The sequence below is a fragment of the Hirsutella rhossiliensis genome, assembly GCF_020360975.1.
Source record: "Hirsutella rhossiliensis strain HR02 chromosome Unknown scaffold00003, whole genome shotgun sequence".
NCBI classification, from domain to species: Eukaryota; Fungi; Ascomycota; class Sordariomycetes; order Hypocreales; family Ophiocordycipitaceae; genus Hirsutella; species Hirsutella rhossiliensis.
Window position 1 is genome coordinate 3661516 of NW_025408669.1, and position 17900 is coordinate 3679415.

A 17900-nucleotide genomic window follows, 5' to 3' on the forward strand; every position below is an offset into this window, starting at 1 on the left:
TCTGTCCTCGTGCTTTGCAGGCTGCGACCTGGGACAGTTGGCGATGGCGTGGCCGCTTTGTTTGTTTGTGGTCACTGCAGCGGCACTTTGGGCGTCTTGGCGTACGACATCGACGTCACAGCCTGTCCTTCATATCGACGTAAAACATCCTAATGGTCAATGGTGGAAGTGATGGTAGAATATGACCGAGAGCAGGCGAGGAAGCTGGGAGTGTGGTGCGGTTGTGGCAAGGGACGATCTCTGGCCTTGAAGCATTGTAACCTGTTAAGGGCATGGCCCAATAATGATCAAATGCAACATTGGTCAGAGGTGGAGGCAAGTTAGCATGTCCTTTGTCCGCTCGCGTTCCTGAGGGCGACGTATTCGTTGCTATAGTCCATGTGGTTTTGGACGGGATCTTGACCAGGCTAACCCGGGAAGGAATCACGGCTGACGGGATGGCCTCATGGACGGCCGGGTTCCCCTGGCCAAACCCAGAGTCAGGGCCGTCAGGAAGGGTGGAATCCAGAATGAAGATGCCATCCGAGACCGGGTTAGATTTCATCAACTTGGTGGGGGGGCGTACTATCGTCGAGCCACTGAAAGGAGTCACCCAGCTTCAGAGTGTGCATGTTGAGGACGCTGTAGTCGCCCTTGTGGAGGGCCTTCTGCATGCTGTCGCGATTCCAGATGTGCTGACACTCGTCATTGACTGTCCGGTCCATATCTCCAAGGTTGAATGTGATGCCGGACAGTCTGAAGTTGTCATTCAAAACATGCAACTACATTTTGGTATTGTTATCCTCGGGAGGGAGATAAAAGTCGGTCTCTCGCGATGGACTAGCGATACCAGACCTTGACCGCACGGCTTACGCTTAGAGACACTCGCCATGGAGGTGGATCTTTGGAGCTCCAGGGCCACGATCCGACTCATGAGTTGCATTGCATCACAGCGATGCCGCCCTCATTGGCAACCGTCAGCAGCATGCAGTAGCGCATGAGCGGCGTGGCGAAATGGCGCCAAGTATTTAATCAAGACGCTTCAGACATCAGCCAGACCTGCTCTGCACTCCTTCACAGTGGATAGCACTACCATTCTACAAACTAGTTTCATACGGCGTTTTCAAAATGTCACAGAAAGGAGGCACGTATCGAGTTCCATCTGGTACATATCTGGACCCCCTTTACCTCTATCAACTGCATGCCTAACAGCACTAGGAGCTGACGTTGTTTCGCGGTCCGAACCTTCTCCACAGGCTGCCGGCAAGGGTGATTCTGAGGAGTGAGAGGTTGTCACGAGCGCCGACGCCAACAAGGGGACAAGTATGCAGACCAAGGGCGAATCGGCGCACTTTGGCATTCGACTTGGTTTCGGGAGATGGAAGTGGACACTGTTCAGCTTGGATACCAGCACCGAGAACAATGTTCGCCGTCGATCGGAGCCGAAAAAAGAAGACGGGCCGGCGAGACTAGAATGGCGATCTAAGTCCATCTCTTTTGGCAACGGCGGCATGAGAAGGGTTCCAGATGGGAAATATCAAGGCAAGAGTCACCAAGAGGCGTATTTAACCGTCGCCATTTGCAAAGAACGAAACCCTATGACTCTTCCCGAGTCTAGCTGGGAGCATAGTTGTAGGTATAGCGACCTTGCTTGGACCAATTTACCTCATTGAAAGCTGCTGTAGGCAGTTGCCAGCAAGTAGGCATACACGTTCCTCATGACGCAGCTGTCATGACGTGCAGTCCTCCACTTGACAATCCCATATTTGTCACTGCAGTTGATCGCCAGCCAAGATGGTTGCAGATATAATACTGCAGCTATAGTAACAGCACCGTAGCGAAATGCAGTTGGTCGGTCGTCGTGACCGAGACAGTTGTATACGTTGTTCGGTAGATGTTCACGGGCTTCGCGTAATGCAGTTGGTCGTCGTAGCCGACTTGGCTGGAGATATGAAATTGCTCTCGCGTACCCAGTTGAGGAATCAGCACTTCTACGCAGGGTCAGGACTGTGGCGGAGGTTTCTAAATAGACGAGGTAATTAGTTGTTACCTGTTATCGCTGCGGTAGGCTATCCGCCCCCAACTTGAGTCCTTTGGAGGAACACACATAGTTTCCCCTTGCGGCCCACGAGGCATTTTCTGGCCGTCATTAGTCACATACGTCGTATGCGTCGTATTTGAATGGTTTATACCAGATACAATGGTAAGACCGGACACAATATGCGTATTCCTGTTCCTGCTGGATTACCAACCCTTTGGCATACGAAGTAACGTCAACACATACAGACCGATTCAATTTTATATATCCGGTTCCCGAGTCTTTTCATTGCGCACACGCCATGCCCGCAGCTCTCGGATCTTGCTTATGCCCCTTTGTGGTTCTCCGATGAGACAAGCTAATGTCTATAAGCCGGCCGCTGAAGAGCCCTGTCTGTACTGGTTCCTCGGGGCGCTAATGTATCAGCCACGGTCGGATATAATGGCTTACGGAGCTTTCTCGGCGCTCAGTCAGACGCAGTACAACTTAATAAACCCTCGGCGAGCCAAAGTCGAGACGAGAAAACCCCGCTCTGCAACTCGACCACCTCTTTTGCCGCCATGCAATCATGGGCTCCAAGACCTTGGAAATCGAAGACGCTCCGGCACACGGTATGTTCTCTAGCCTGTCTCTTCATCGAATTTGTCTCGCGTTGCAAGCCTTGGTACTGAGATGGAGCAGATGGCCCATCGACAGCTGGTCCCCAACCCGCCGGCGGAGAACCACGAGGTGCTCATCTGTCGAGAGATGGAGATGGGTGCATGGGCAGCAAAGGCGCCGCCGACGGCGATGACGACGACGAGCCTCATGACGCAGCTCCCGCCTTGATGAAGACCGCCTCTGCTGTCTCAAACAAGAAAAAGAAACGCAACAGGCCCAGGAGGAAGAACAAGGCGTCTGTTCCAAAGCAATCGTCGCCTCCGAGAGTCCCACTGCACGATATCTTCCCCTCGGGCAATTACCCCGTGGGCGAGCTTCTGAGCTACGGTGTTGCGTCCGAAACTACGATTAGGACAAAGGCGCCCGAGCTGCGTTACGAGGCCCATCGTTCTCTCGAGGACAGCGCTTTCCTCAACGACTATCGAAAGGCCGCTGAGGTGCATCGCCAAGTTCGACAGTCGGTACAGCAGACTGTCAAGCCCGGCCAGACGCTCACAGATATCGCCGTCGGAATTGAGGACGGCGTCCGAGCGCTCCTGGGTAACGCCGGGCTAGAGCCAGGCCACAGCCTCCAGGCGGGCATGGGATTCCCTACGGGGCTTTCTCTGAATCATTGTGTGGCCCACTATACACCCAACCCAGGCCGAAAGGACGTTGTTCTCCAACACGAAGACGTGATGAAGGTTGATTTTGGTGTTCACGTCAATGGCTGGATCGTCGATAGTGCATTCACCGTGGCATTCGATTCCACCTACGACAGCCTCCTCGCTGCCGTCAAAGATGCGACCAACACGGGCATCGAGGTGAGGATGAAATATTCCGCCACGCCGTCGGGGAACCAAGGACTGATGGACCATCGCAGACTGCTGGAATCGACGTCCGCATTTGTGACGTCAGTTCCGCAATCCAGGAGGTCATGGAAAGCTACGAAGTCGAGATACGTGGCAGAATGTTCCCCGTCAAGCCCGTGCGAAATATTTGCGCACATGACATCAAGCAGTACCGCATTCACGGTGGGAAGTCGATACCGTTTGTCAAGAACTCAGACGAAACCAAGATGGAACAAGGCGAAGTCTTTGCCATCGAAACGTTTGGAACCACAGGCCGTGGTTTTCTCAGGGACGATGTGGGTTCTGCTCAACTACGCCTCTGGATTCGGGACGCTGACGGGAGGGCCTGTGTGATAGACAGGCATTTACGGCTATGGATTGAGTCATGATGCTCCGAGGGCGGTGGCATTGCCTCTGACCTCGGCCAATCGGTTGTACAAAACCATTAAGGAGAACTTCGGCAGTCTTGTTTTCTGTCGCCGCTACCTTGAACGCCTTGGCTGCGAACGTTATCTGGCTGGTGTAAGTCTCACACCCATGCCTAAGGCGGACTGATATACTAACATCATGATAGCTCAACTGCCTTGTATCCAATGGGATACTCGAACCTTACCAACCCCTGGTGGACGTGCCTGGGTCCTATTCCGCACAGTTTGAACACGTACGTAAGCTTCTCTCAACATTGGTAGAGTAAAAAGACTAAGCATCGTAGACGATCCTGCTGAGGGAGTCGAGGAAGGAAGTTATCAGTCGGGGGAACGACTATTGATATTCGGTCCATTCCTGTCCTCCGCAGGGAGTCATATGACAGCCGAACTGAATTGGCCGTAACGGTTCAACACTCTAAGGCCGGACTTGGAATGCAACAGCACTGGTTTCAACACCGTAGCAAGGCCGATTTCAACAATGCGGCAAGCTGGTTTCAACAACTCAGCAAGAGGAGTGGCTCAACGTATCGCTTAACGAGTGGATGGTGGTTTAAACAGCATTATCGCCAGTACTTGAAAATTACCAATCACTGCTTTTATCATAATCATGGTGGCATTCTGCGTCTCATCACATTTCAAGTCATCCGCTTCCAAACATGTTCGCTCCACCCGGGCCGCCAATACCACCCATCCCCCCCATGGGATTGCCAAACGGCCCAAAGTTGCCGAACCCCTGCAAGCCCCCTGCGTCCTGATATCCAGACACAAGGTACGACCAGTCCATGTCGCCTGTCTCCTGGGCCGGCCCGGCGTCCGGCGCCGTAGGTGGGGCCATGCCTGCACCCATCATGGAATGGTCAACAGAGGGAGGGGTCATCATCGATGTGGCAGATTCGGAGTCGGCTGGGGTCAGGCCGAGCCCCTGCGAGCGCGGAAAGTCAACGGGTGCCTGCTCCAGGCTTGGGTCGTGGCGATTCTCTGCTCGTGCCTGGCGACGCTTTTCCGCGCGCTCGCGGAGAATGGTGATGAATCGTGGCTGGGTGACCTGCCTGCCATTGCTGAGCTGAGATGCCTCGTGGGCGTCCCACGCCTTGAGAAACAGGTTCCCGAACGCGGTGTGCATGGGGCTGTGCAGATTGCTGAGCAGGCCTCGGAGATTGTAGTTGGCGGCAATGGCATCCCAGGCACGTTCGACCAGGGGCCCCGATACGCGGTTCCGAAGCTCCTGCACGAGGAACATGTATGCCGGGAACGGGAAGTGGTGCATTGCGTACCATCTAAACGGCTGCAAGCTCTCGGACGATTGGACCACGTTATCATACTCAATCATCTGCGTAGCTTGCAAGGACAGACTATCGCGCTCGATTTCTTTGAGAGGCATCGCCTCGGCGTTGTGCATGCGGACGAGGAAGCCAATGACACGCATCTTGCACAGGTTTTGCCGCGTCATGGTCAAGGTGAAGAAGTGAAGCGGGATCTTGGGGTCACACTGGGTAAGATATGTGCCTTCTATATGCGCACAGTAGCCATCGAGGGTGTAGGATGGAGAATCCTGGCCGGCAATGCGGATGGTCGGGACAGGGGGCTTGGACGGCGTGCCTTGCGGGACCGGGCTGGCCTTTTCGGGGTTGTTCATCTTGAAGCTGTCTCGGTTGCTGTTGCTCGAGACGGCCATGGCAATCTCGATGCGGGTCAGGGCGAAGAGCATCTCTGTCGGCCCGCTGTGCGGCGTCGGCATGTCCTTGCCGTCCACATGCAGATCCGAGTCGTTGACATTGAGTGGTATCTTGCAGTCGCCGCCGCTGGAGAGGGCCGTGACAGTGGAGCCAGTCATTTCTCCTATTCGGCGGTCGTATCCGACTATTGTCCACCAGAGCCGGCGGCGTTGCTCAATTTCAAAGGGAGGCAGTCCAAAGGCACCCGGATCGCGGTGCAGACCCATCCGGTGTGCCATCCGGACCGCCATGCCGATGAGGCAGAACACCTGGCGAGGGTCGACGAACCACCTCACGGCGTACTAGTCACAATCAGCTCCCCGGCCTGAGCCACATGGTCGACGGGCCTTACCAGGTAGAGCACGTAGGCCTGTAGACAAATAAAGTCGGTGTTACGCATAAAACCGGCGTTGAGCAGAGCCTGCTGCAGCGCCGCAAAGTAGCGGCCCAGCAATTCCTTTTTCGGTTCACCAAACATCTTTTCGACGACGGCCTCTTCCAAAGACGTGATGGCCATGACGTAGATGGCAAACATGAGCGACTCAACGTTCTTGGGCGCCCTGTCCAGCCTCGATGTAGCCTCGATGATCTGGCCCTGCATCGTCGGCACGTGGGTGATCTTGAGGAGAGGATTGATATTATCAATGTATATCTGCCACAGCTGAAGGATATGGATAGTGGAGGGATGAGCACCGGTGACGGACTCTGCTCGGCCCCCGATGACGAAGGGGAAGCCGTCTTGCTCGCCAAACATCTTGTCAAAGGCGCGATGGATGGTTGAGCCGTCAATGTCGTCCTCGGACGAGTCGTGGAGCAATTGCTCGCTCGCGCGGAACTGGAACCCTGCGTCAATATGCATGAGACGAGAGGCGGATGCAGGCTCGGGTGACCACCGACTTCCTTGTGTAAAGAGAACCAAGAGCCGCGAGGTCTGTAACATGATGTTCAGCAAGCCAACCCGGGACAAGGGGTAGAACAGCTCACTTTTCATTTTGAGAGGCCGCCGAGGGAGACGCGCTGGCCTCTGGCGATGTCTTGAGGCCTTCAAAGTCATTCTCGAGCTCCTCAACGTCGTCCATATGCGGGCCATCGCTCCTGAGGTCGTGGCCAATGGCGTCGAATTTGACGCCGTGCTCGCTGAGGAGGCTTTCATACTTTTTGAGCCGGTCGACCAGGTCTCTCTCCTGCAGGCGCTTCTTGCGACGACGGGGCGGGGCGGGAGGTATGATCTTGCAATCGACGCCGGCCTTGACGCAGTTGGCACAGGGTTTGTTTTTGTCGCAGCGGACCTTGCGCTGCTGGCAAAGCACACAGCTGGTGCCCCGAGTCAACTTCATGGCCGAAGGGTCAGACTGCGGGCCCGAAACCGGACCGGAACCCGAACCGGGCGCAGAGGGGGTCGGCTCAGCAGACATGTCTTATACAAAACGACTATAGCATAGTAGCGTCATCGACAGCAGTCTGGCGAGGCAGCCGCGGGCGTTGGGGTCAGGGGAGCCGGATGCAGGGTGTGAGTGGCGTGATGCGTCCAGGGCCTGCGTCACAGAGGGGGTTATTGTTGCGTGGTTGGTGGTTAGGAGGGCGGACTTGTCAAGCTGCATGCACTCCCAGGGCCATGAGACGCGAGATTGTGATCTATCGGGCTGTGGCCGCGGTGCAGAGCGCCATTCGTAGGGCTGGACCGGGCTTGGCAGACAAGTCTCGGACGCGGAACGGCTTGAGCTGCCCGGTTGGTGGATGGAGGGAGGTTCCTCTGCTCTTCAAGGACAGAAGTACGCGTGACCGGCCGTGCGCAAAGTGATGGAACAGTCGAGGTTCAGTTGCGGAGGTTTGACAGCAGGCGAGGTGAGTCGTCGGCACGCAACGACGACGAGCGAACGCCGGACCACTGCCGGGCGTGAGTTGCTGAGAACGGGGGAGCTCTTCTGACCGAGAGCTTCTCTCGACACTCATCCAAGCCGCACCGTGGGACCTCGAGTCTTGCTCTGATGGTGTGGGTGCTTTGCGTGCTGATGCTGGAGCTGGATGCTGCAAGGCTGACGTCGGAGTCGGAGCAGCCCCTCTCGGTCCCGAGATCAAATACGGCAAGAGCTCACCGTCGGCCGTCGGCTAACAGCGTTGTCCCGAAAGGGAAAGGCTTGTTTTAGCGGCAACGGCTTCGCGGCTGGGTAACTGGGGGCAAAATGATGGCCGCTGTACTTTCCGAAGTCCCTCTTCCGTGACCGACGCCTCAGACGACGAGGAGATGGTCCGATGCCCGTGCTCCCATACTCCCAGCACCCACGCCGCGCTGAACATTTCGAAGCCGAACCCGAGGAAGAAAGAAATGAATCAAGGCACGATGCTGGCCTATCTTCTCCCAGCCGCCCAGGGCATCCCGTGCTGAGCGCCTCTCATGGATTTAAATAACCCTCGAGGCGCCATCTCCTAGACAGGGTCGCCAAGGCTGTCTTTCATCTTTTGCTCTCATGCTCGATATCAGTACTGTAAAGTACTGCAGTCTCTTTATCGTATAAGTGGCTCTAAACGTGGCACCAGATTGACGCCGCACATTTTGGTGACGACCCCCTTGGTGGCCATGGCTGTCACGCATGGCAAAGCCTGGAACAGAGGCCGAGAGCTCCTTGATCAAAGTAGCGACAGCACATCGGTCTCTTCAGCCAGTGCCCAGAAGGAACTCCATCAAGTACCGAACGCGACCTCAGGAAAGATGCCCCCAAGTTTCAATGCCGCCTCAACGCTGCCTTCACCCTCTCTCACACGTCAAGGTCCCACAAGCGCCGAACTTGCAGTAGAGAAGCCAATGCCTGCCGACACAGGTTCCCTGAGGGAGGCTGAGGAAAATTACAAGCCTAGAACTGCAAAGTTCTGGCTCGTCACCTTCTCGGCCTTTGTCTCCATGTTTCTCGTCGCCCTGGACCGCACCATCTTGTCGACGGCCATTCCGCGAATCACCGACGACTTCCAGAGCTTGGGCGATATTGGCTGGTATGGCTCGGCTTACATGCTGACCACGTCCGCTTTCCAGCTGCTTTTCGGGAGGGTGTACCGCTTCTATGACCTTCGCTGGACCTTTCTTTGCTGCATCGTCGTCTTCGAGGCCGGGTCTGCCATTTGCGGCGCCGCCCCAACCTCCCCCGTCTTCATTGTCGGCCGGGCCATTGCTGGAGTGGGTTCGGCGGGCATCACGACCGGGTCCATGATGGTAATCATCCCCATGGTGCCTCTTCATAGGCGGCCCATGTTCCAATGTGAGTTCCCTGATGCTCTTATCCAAGCTGAAGACGCATGCTCATAGCGTGGTAGCTATTTTCGGCGTTCTCTTTGGCGTATCTTCCGTGGCAGGGCCCTTGATAGGCGGCGCTTTCACCAAGCGGGTGACTTGGAGATGGTGCTTCTACATGAATCTTCCTGTGGGAGCCGCTGCCTCCGTTTTTCTCTTCTTTTTCTTGCACGTATCCAAAGAGCCTCGGAAGCAAGTGCCGGTCAAGGAGCACATCATGCGACTGGATCCCCTCGGGACCTTCTTCTTCATTCCCTCCGTCGTCTGCCTGGTCCTAGCTCTACAATGGGGTGGCTCCACGTACTCCTGGGGTAGCTGGCGCATCATCGTCTTATTTGTTGTGTTTGCGCTGGCCGCTATTGCCTTTGGTGGTGTTCAAGTCCTGATGCCAGAGACTGCGACACTGCCGGTACGGATCATCAAGCAGCAAACGATGCTGGCGTCGGCGTTTTTCATGTTCTTTCTCGCGGGCGGAATGATGCTCTGCGTCTACTATGTCCCCCTTTGGTGTCGGTATCTCACATGAGCTGCTTGTAGCCGGCATTTTCCGCTGACAACCTTGCTCAGTCCAAACTACCCACGGCATCGACCCGGTCAAGTCGGGTATATACACGATTCCCCTGGTCCTGAGCCTTGTTGTCGCCGCCATTACGTCCGGGGTCGTCACCCAGCAAATCGGATATTACGTGCCGTCCATGCTGTCACGGGCTGTGCCCGGCTGGTGGACCCGGTTGTACCGGGTCCGGTGGGTCGTGCTCCGGTGGCAACACCGGCCCCGCTCCGCGGACCCAGAAGCTGCGAGAACATTCCGAGAAGGGCAATATAAGCTCGCACTCGAGGCTACGCCTCGAGTTCAGCTTCTTTCCTCCTTAGCTCTAGATAGACAACACCTAGGCACCTGCTTGTTGAATAAACTCCGGGCCAGCCTTTCACATATCTAGAGCTCCTTCTAAATACCGCAAGCTGCAGACTGCTCGTCAGGATGGACCAGCAGAGTGAGAGCCCAAGTCTCCAGCAGCAATGGATTGACCAACGCATTCAAGAAGCGGTCAATGCGACTCTCAGCCCTCTACAGGACCAACTTTCCTTGCTGATGGAGCAACTCGGGCGAGCGCAGCCGCAGAGCGCCGACTTGCAATCGCCGCCAGTGGCACGAGGATTGGGCGAGAGCACGCCTGGCTTGGGCACGCCCTCTCAAAACCTGCGGTACTGGAATGCGGAAACCGTTGCCCAACCCACCCAAGTATGACGGCTCACGGAAGAGCTACTCCGCCTGGGCCAGGCAGATGCGAGACAAGCTGGACCTTGATGCACACTACTACAGTGGAAATCGCGAACTTTGGTACCTCATCAACTCATGTTTGGACGAGCGACCACAGCAAGTGGTCGCTACCTTTTACGCCGCGGGAGGCCCTGGGGTAGCTACGACCCCAAGAGTTCATGCGATACCTCGACCGAACCTACCAGGACAGCAACATCCAATCCCGCGCTGCTGCCACGCTGAGAACTATGCGGCAGCGCGAAGACCAACCTCTCGCGTCCTTCCTTCCCCGATTCGAACAGGCATTAGCTGAAGCCGGGGGAGCAGACTGGCCGGACAGTGCAAAGATCGTATTTCTAGAGAACGCAATAAATGCACGCCTCCAAGAGAGTTTGGTCACAGCCGTCCTACCCGACGACTACCAGGGATGGCTTGCGAGAGTTCAGGAAATTGCGGGCAGATTGGAGACTGAAACCCGGTAGGCAGCCGACGTCGACTGAGCGGACGCCTCAACAGCTACCAAGGCAACGACCCAGGAGGAACCGGAGGACCCCGACGGAGATGTTAAGATGACGGACATCAACCGTATTGGCCACGAGTCGAAGGGTCGTCGACATGTCGATAAGAAGCCGAAGGATGAGCGCCGCTGCTATCGCTGTGGTCGGACGGATCATCTTATCGTGGACTGCCCAGCCCAGGTGGTCTTTCCTGGCGAAGGAAGCAACAGCGACCTAAAGCTGCGCGCATGAAGAAGCCCGATGCCGCAGATGATTCGGAATCAACCGCAGCATCCAGTGAGGACGAGTCGGCGGAAAAGACTAGCCCCGGGGCGAAAGCGGGCGCCGGGGCCTGCAAAGGCAGACATCCGGGACTGGGAAGCGTTCAAGCCACGAATGAATAGTCGGACTGTATTAGTCAACGCGCGGGTAAACCGAGGCTATCGAATACGCGCCCTTGTCGACTGTGGATGTGACTGCTATGCCGTGATCGACGAAGCCCTTGTTCGGAAGCTGCGGATACCCTTCGTCGACTCGAAACCACGAGAAATTGGGGGATTCTCAGAGTCAGCGAAGAGTGTCATATCCCCAGGGTCGGGGCTGTTGTGGTCGAGACAGCTGGATTTGACGAACGTGTCTTTGCATACGTGATCCCAAGCCTGGGCCAGGACATGTTCCTCGGCCGGCCTTGGATGGAGAGAAATCACGTCGTGTACGATGCTGCCAAGCAGCGAATGTACCATGGGAGGGCAGGTGTGACGATACGCCTCATTGGGCAGGAAGAGCCCGCCAAGATACGCGCGATTCGAAGCGCAAGACTCGTGTCGGCAGCCGTATTCACGGCGGAGTGTCGACGCGCAAAGAGACGCAAGAAGTGCAACGCGATCTCGATTCATGCAATCAGTTTGTCGGATATAGAGGGCGCTTCAGCCGAAGCCGCCAGTCGATCCGAGCGAGAAGGTCCCGGCAGAAGTGCTGAAAGAATTCCGCGACCTATTCTCACCAGGAGAGGCAATGAAGCTGCCGCCACATCGACCGGGTGTGGATCATGAAGTCAACCTGCAGCCTGACAAGAACGGCAACGAGCCACCCTTCCGTGGGGCCCACTCTACAACATGTCACGAGAAGAGCTGTTGGTCTTGCGAAAGACCCTGAAAGACCTGCTGGACAGAGGATTCATCCGAGCGAGTAGCTCAGCGGCTGCCGCGCCGGTGCTGTTCGTGCGGAAGCCGAATGGAGGGCTGCGATTTTGTTGCGACTACCGAGCGCTGAATGCAATCACCAAGCGCGACCGATACCCACTGCCCCTCATCGCGGAGACCCTGCAGAATCTGGCCAAGGCTAAGTGGTTCACCAAGTTGGACGTGGTGGCCGCTTTCCATAAGATCCGCATGGCTCCGGGACATGAGGAAAGACTGCATTTCGCACGAGGTTTGGGCTCTACGAGTGGCTCGTGTGCCCTTTCGGCCTGAGCGGCGCCCCGGCATCATTCCAACGATACATGAACAGTGTATTGCGCGAATGGCTGGACGACTTTGTCACAGCGTACCTGGATGATGTACTGATCTACTCGAGCGGTTCGAAGGCGGATCATGAGGCTAAGGTGCGACGAGTTCTCCAAGCACTCGCCGACGCTGGGCTGCACCTAGACCCAGCGAAGTGCGAGTTTTCGGTACAAGAGGTCAAATACCTTGGGTTCATCGTCAACGCAGGAAAGGAATCGCCTGCGACCCCGAAAAGCAGCGCGCCATCCGCGAATGGGAGGCCCCGACCACGGTGAAGGTGTCAGAAGCTTTCTGGGCTTCGCCAACTATTACCGGATCTTCATCCCCGACTATGCCAAGATCACGCAGTCTCTGGATGCCCTGCTTAAGAAAGGAACTGCCTTTCATTGGGGACGAGCGGAGAACGAGGCGTTTCAGGAGCTGAAGCGACGATTTTGCGAGTCACCGGTGCTCAAGCAGTGGGACCCGAGCCTCCCGACCTTTTTGGAGACGGATTGCTCAGGCTACGCATTGGGAGGCGTCCTGTCGCAGGAAGGCCCAGATGGACGTCGACACGCATGCGCCTTCTTCTCGAAGCGACTTTCGCCAGCGGAGTACAACTATCCCATTCACGACAAGGAGATGCTTGCCATCATGAGATGTCTCGACAACTGGAACGCCGAACTTAGGAGCTGCGGCCCATTTACAATCCTTACCGATCACCGCAACCTGGAGTATTTCGCGACACGCCAGAAGCTCACGGAACGGCAGAGCCGTTGGGCAGCCGAATTGTCCCAGTTCGACTTCAAGCTCGAGTATCGACCGGGAAGCGAGGCTGTCGTGCCTGATGCGTTGTCCCGCCGTGAACAAGACAAGCCACAGGGCATTGACGACGAGCGGGAACAAGGAAGAATGATACAGTTGATACCGGATAGTGCCATTCCATCATCGACAAGAGCATGTATCAACGCGATGAGTTCTGACTGTTCAGAGGCATCCACCCTGCCGAAGATGAAGGTCTTCGAGGTAGCGGACCTGCAGCAACTCTGGGACGAAACGGTGGCGAAGGACTCGATATTCCGGGCAGCCTATAAGGCAGTCCGCGATCGCGAGCGTGCCTTCCCGCCCTCGCTGGGCCTGAAGATCCAGATTTCAGAATGTGCGATCGACGCAGGCAAAGGCTGACATTCAGAGACCGTATTTGGGTGCCGGGTGATCCGGAGAGGAGGGTAACCAGGAGGAAGCTGAGAAAGACCAGTTGAGAACCCGCATTGTGCAGCAGTCGCATGACTCTGTTGCGACCGGTCATCCCGGCAGGAAGGTACGCTGGCTATTGTGGCTCGGCGATTCTACTGGCCTGGGCAGTCCCAGCTGGTTCGCCGGTACGTAGCCAATTGCGACACCTGCGGCAGAGCACACATCTGGCGCCAGTCGAAAAGGATTTCTCAAGCCTCTGCCGATTCCAGATCGACCCCGAAGCCATTTGTCCATGGACTTCATCACAGATCTGCCGCCTACTGGACCGAGCAAGGCAAGGTACCTGTGGGTGATTGTGGACAGACTGACAAAGGCTGTGACCCTCGAGGTGATGGACAACATGGAAGCTGAGCCGTGTGCAAACCGTTTTCTCCAGTGTCATTACCGATTTCACGGAATGCCACGGTCCATCGTCAGCGACCGCGGGAGCAACTGGCTAAGTAGGTTCTGGAAGAGGTTCTGCCGTCTTGCAGGTGTCACGCAGAAATTGAGCACGGCCTATCATCCTCAGACGGACGGAGGGCCAGAGAGAATGAACCAGGAGATCGAGGCCTACCTGAGAGCCTACGTGTCGTACGTGCAGGACGACTGGGAGAACTGCTCCCTGCCGCGCAGCTGGCACTCAACAATCGTGAATCCGCAGCGACCAAGATCAGCCCCTTTTTCGCTGAGCATGGTTACCACGTCGATCCCATCAGCGTCGAGGAATCGGAAGAGCCACCGAGGCATAGAGAGGAAAGCAGAGCTGATAGCCTACTCAGTCGCCTGCAGGAGGTCAATGAGTACATGCAAGCAGTGATGGCCTCCTCACAGCAACAACAAGAAGAGGCTGCCAACGCAAAGCGACAGCCTGCGGAGCGATTTGAAGTTGGTGACAAGGTGTGGCTCTCGATGGCAAACTACAGATCGCCACGACCGTGCAAGAAGCTCGACTGGCTGCATCACAAGTACACAGTCACGAAGGTAATTAGTTCGCACGTTGTTGAGCTCGATGTTCGTGGCTCAATTTACCCGCGATTTCATGTTGACCTTTGCGGCGGGCGCATCAAGATCCGGCTCCTGGCCAAAGGTAGATGACGCACAGCCACCACCGGTACAAGATGAGTCCGGCACGGATCTGTGGGATGTCGACGAGATCCTCTGCGCGAGATGGAAGAAGCGCGGACGAGGAATTCAGGCAAGCACTAGTGCGATGGACGGGCTACGCAGAGCCGACTTGGGAGCCAGTTGAGTGGTTGCAAGGAACAATTGCGATGAAGGCATTCGAGGACAAGTACGGGCCAATCAAGACCGATGATGGCCCTAGGAGAGGTACGAGACGCTGGCAGGAACGCAAGAACCCCGCAGACGCCGACCTGGTCGGAGGGGACAAGGGGGTAATGTCACGGCTGTGCCCGGCTGGTGAACCCGGTTGTACCGGGTCCGGTGGGTCGTGCTCCGGTGGCAACACCGGCCGCTCCGCGGACCCAGAAGCTGCGAGAACATTCCGAGAAGGGCAATATAAGCTCGCACTCGAGGCTACGCCTCGAGTTCAGCTTCTTTTCCTCCTTAGCTCTAGATAGACAACACCTAGGCACCTGCTTGTTGAATAAACTCCGGGCCAGCCTTTCACACATGCTACTCGGTCCTTGCGTTACCGCCATAGGCGAAGGCCTCATGACGACGTTTACGCCCGCCACCGACTCCTCGCACTGGATTGCGTACCAGTTCCTCGTTGGTTTTGGCCTCGGCCTTGGAATGCAAACTGCTAGCCTGGCTGCGCAGACAACCCTGCCAAAGGAGGACATCCCCACAGGTGTCTCGATAACCTTCTTTGCGCAGCAGCTAGGCGGTGCAATATTCGTCTCCGTCGGACAAACTATCCTGAGCGGCCTCCTCGTGGACAAGCTTGCTCACCTGCCTGGGCTAGACCCTGAGGTCATTGTTCGAACTGGCGCCACCGACCTGCACCGTGTCGTCTCCGCCCGTTACTTGCCGGTTGTTGTAAGCGCATACAACCATGCGTGCACCAGAATATTCTTTGCCGCCCTCGCTCTGGCCTTTGCCCAGCTGCTCTGCGCGTGCTGCGTGGAGTGGCGGAGCATCAAGAAAGGGGCCCAGGGCACACAGGCTCGAGGTTCGGCGGTCAACGACCCATCGCCCAAGTAACGGCCTTGCACCGATTTCATGCGTCAGGAGTGTACGGGTTAAAAGGAGGCGTTTTTGGAGGTCGGGACAAGGAAGAGTATTAGAATCGTGACAATGGCACCGCTCCGCTCAGTCAGCGAGTCCGTAGGACTGCAATGTATATAGAAACCCGCTCAATAGAAATTAACCTCCAGTACGGAGCTTGGATTGAAGCAGCATATTGCCTGTCAGCGCGCGCGAGGGGCGGCTGGTGAGCTGCGTGACCGAGGTACGGAGGCCTTCGTCTCCTGGCCTGTACCATCAGCTGGTAACTTAATTAATTATCAAGTGCCTTCAAGGTTTAAGCATAGGCGGGGCTTAGTCATCAATCCACTCACAGGGGCGTCATCAACTATTGGCAATAGCTGGTGTCACAGGTCCCGGGGCCGGCTGACCGGTCATCCGGTAATCGGATTACCGCCCCGCCCCACGCAAAACCATGTCGTTTTCGAAGGTTCGTCCCTGCGGGGCTGGCGTTTTCTTAGTCGGATTACCGCCATCGGACGGCAAAATCGAAGGTCCACGCCCGCGGGGCCCTGCGCGAGACCTTCGATTTCGGTCTCGCTCACGCGCGTTGCGCTCCACCTCCCTCCTCCCACCTCCTCCACCACCTCCTCCATTGCCACCGTCGCGACGGCGACCGCCTGCACCATGTCGAACGCGATAGAGGATCCCCGGGTCAGGGCGGCCATTGAGCACTACCTGTTAGATCTGGAGAACACCCAGCCGAAGAATACGAAGCGAAATTATCGTCCCAAGCAGGAAGAATGGAAGGCAAGCCCGCATGCGCGCCCTGCAATCTTCATGTAGATCCATGCATTGACCGCCTCACAGGAGTGGTGTCAAGCCAACTGGCCTGCGATCCCGGACGTTTGGCCGGCCTCGGTACCACAGGGCCAACAGCTACCGGGAGACCTGGTCGATGAAGGAAAGCTCTTGCTCTTCATGAAGGAGGTAGTGGCATCACGTCCTCCAAAGAAAGGAAAGAGGGTCGCCGATGAAAGAAAACGACACCTCGAGGCTCAGGAAGCCAAGAGGGCCGTGAAAAGACGCAGAGCACCATCAGGTAACAGATGTTGATCACGGGATGTGGTCGTCGGACTGAGCCAGCCCATCATACTAACACCCAGCTTCCCCCAGCAGATACCATCGTTGTAGGCGGCGGAGGTAGCGAATACGAGTCAGACTCCGACTTGGAGTTGTATGAGTCCACGCTCAAACTACAGTATAATACTGTACGGGGCTACGTCTCGGCCATACAGAAGCTTTACGACGAGCAGAAGAGCCGGGAGTCAATCCTGCGGCCCGGCCACAGGAGTGGCACTGAAGGCGCTCAAACGCAGCATTCTTGCAACGACTTGGAGCCGGAAGAGGAAGGAATACATGGACAGGGGAGTTGGAACTCTGAGAGATGTGTATGCGCCGGCGCAGATACCCGACCACACCAACGTGGCATGGTCCGAGAGAGAGATCGCCTGCGCCCTGAGGACGCAGGTGGACTTTCTGCTCGGGAACCACATGCTGCTGCGGTCCGGCAACCGCCTGCCGATGGAGTTGGCAGACTGCTTTCCCTGGACTTACCCAACGAGGGCTTCAAGGCCCAGGGTATACCACGAAGGCGCTGGTTGTCGTGATGAACTGTGGGAAGACCAACCAGCACGGCCGCATGGAGTATGGATCTGCTTTGCGGCATCGAGATCCGCGGTCTTGTCTCATCGGCGCCCTCGCGTTCTGGCTTTTCTGGCGCTGGCAGGTAGAAAAGGCGGAAAGGTTTCCCGTCTTCCAAAGAAGCGAAGACTGGTATGAAACGAAGGTGCTCCGCCGATCGGCGAAGGAGCCTCAAGGTAAGCGTGATGGCATTCACCGGAATCCCATAACTCAGAGGTGCATCGACCCTTTCACTCACCGAATATACAGCTCCGTTGTCGGGCCAGACTGCCCGAGAATGGACGTCCAGGTTCTACAAGAAGGCCGGGATCAAGGTCTCCAAGGTCAGCCACGCGCCTAGAGTGGCCGCGACGCAAAACGCCGACATGGCCGGAGTGGATGAAGGCCAGGCATGTCATCTGCCCTAGGCAAGCCGCCAACCCCCTGGCCTGGGCTGACCCGAACTATACAGATCCGCCGAGCCGGTCGTTGGAATAACGGAGACCAAATGACCGGCTGCTATCTGACTTCCTGCCTTTCGAATTCATGAGGCCGTGGCCGACTTTGACCCTGAATGGTCGGGGTCTTATTTCGTGCCCGGGCCACCGTGAGGCCGCCTGTGGTGCTACTCGTGCAGGTCTGGCCTCAACTCGAC

At 56.6% G+C, this 17900-nt stretch overlaps 6 protein-coding genes across 6 annotated transcripts; 5 read left to right on the forward strand and 1 right to left on the reverse strand.

The window, feature by feature from the left end:
- Positions 1–2585: 2585 nt before the first annotated feature.
- On the forward strand, positions 2586–4276 carry HRG_03514 (metallopeptidase family m24 domain-containing protein; the record flags this gene model as incomplete). Its single annotated transcript, XM_044861985.1, has 7 exons — positions 2586–2628; positions 2699–3480; positions 3540–3690; positions 3745–3803; positions 3865–4029; positions 4082–4168; positions 4220–4276. The coding sequence occupies 7 exons, from the start codon at positions 2586–2588 to the stop codon at positions 4274–4276; spliced, it is 1344 nt and encodes a 447-aa protein (XP_044723011.1).
- Positions 4277–4575: 299 nt separating this feature from the next.
- On the reverse strand, positions 4576–6987 carry HRG_03515 (fungal specific transcription factor domain-containing protein; the record flags this gene model as incomplete). Its single annotated transcript, XM_044861986.1, has 4 exons — positions 4576–5952; positions 6003–6485; positions 6548–6581; positions 6635–6987. The coding sequence occupies 4 exons, from the start codon at positions 6985–6987 to the stop codon at positions 4576–4578; spliced, it is 2247 nt and encodes a 748-aa protein (XP_044723012.1).
- A 1466-nt stretch (positions 6988–8453) lies between these two features.
- On the forward strand, positions 8454–9806 carry HRG_03516 (major facilitator superfamily domain-containing protein; the record flags this gene model as incomplete). Its single annotated transcript, XM_044861987.1, has 4 exons — positions 8454–8901; positions 8957–9442; positions 9501–9673; positions 9726–9806. 4 exons carry the CDS (start codon positions 8454–8456, stop codon positions 9804–9806), a joined length of 1188 nt encoding a protein of 395 aa, XP_044723013.1.
- A 2000-nt stretch (positions 9807–11806) lies between these two features.
- On the forward strand, positions 11807–13360 carry HRG_03517 (reverse transcriptase (RNA-dependent DNA polymerase) domain-containing protein; the record flags this gene model as incomplete). The annotated part of the gene is made up of 4 exons (XM_044861988.1): positions 11807–11911; positions 11978–12122; positions 12236–12386; positions 12484–13360. 4 exons carry the CDS (start codon positions 11807–11809, stop codon positions 13358–13360), a joined length of 1278 nt encoding a protein of 425 aa, XP_044723014.1.
- Positions 13361–15088: 1728 nt separating this feature from the next.
- Positions 15089–15580, forward strand: HRG_03518 (MFS aflatoxin efflux; the record flags this gene model as incomplete). The annotated part of the gene is made up of 1 exon (XM_044861989.1): positions 15089–15580. The coding sequence occupies one exon, from the start codon at positions 15089–15091 to the stop codon at positions 15578–15580; it is 492 nt and encodes a 163-aa protein (XP_044723015.1).
- A 669-nt stretch (positions 15581–16249) lies between these two features.
- On the forward strand, positions 16250–17795 carry HRG_03519 (centromere DNA-binding protein complex CBF3 subunit; the record flags this gene model as incomplete). Its single annotated transcript, XM_044861990.1, has 6 exons — positions 16250–16372; positions 16433–16664; positions 16742–17013; positions 17352–17442; positions 17516–17655; positions 17718–17795. The coding sequence occupies 6 exons, from the start codon at positions 16250–16252 to the stop codon at positions 17793–17795; spliced, it is 936 nt and encodes a 311-aa protein (XP_044723016.1).
- Positions 17796–17900: the final 105 nt, after the last annotated feature.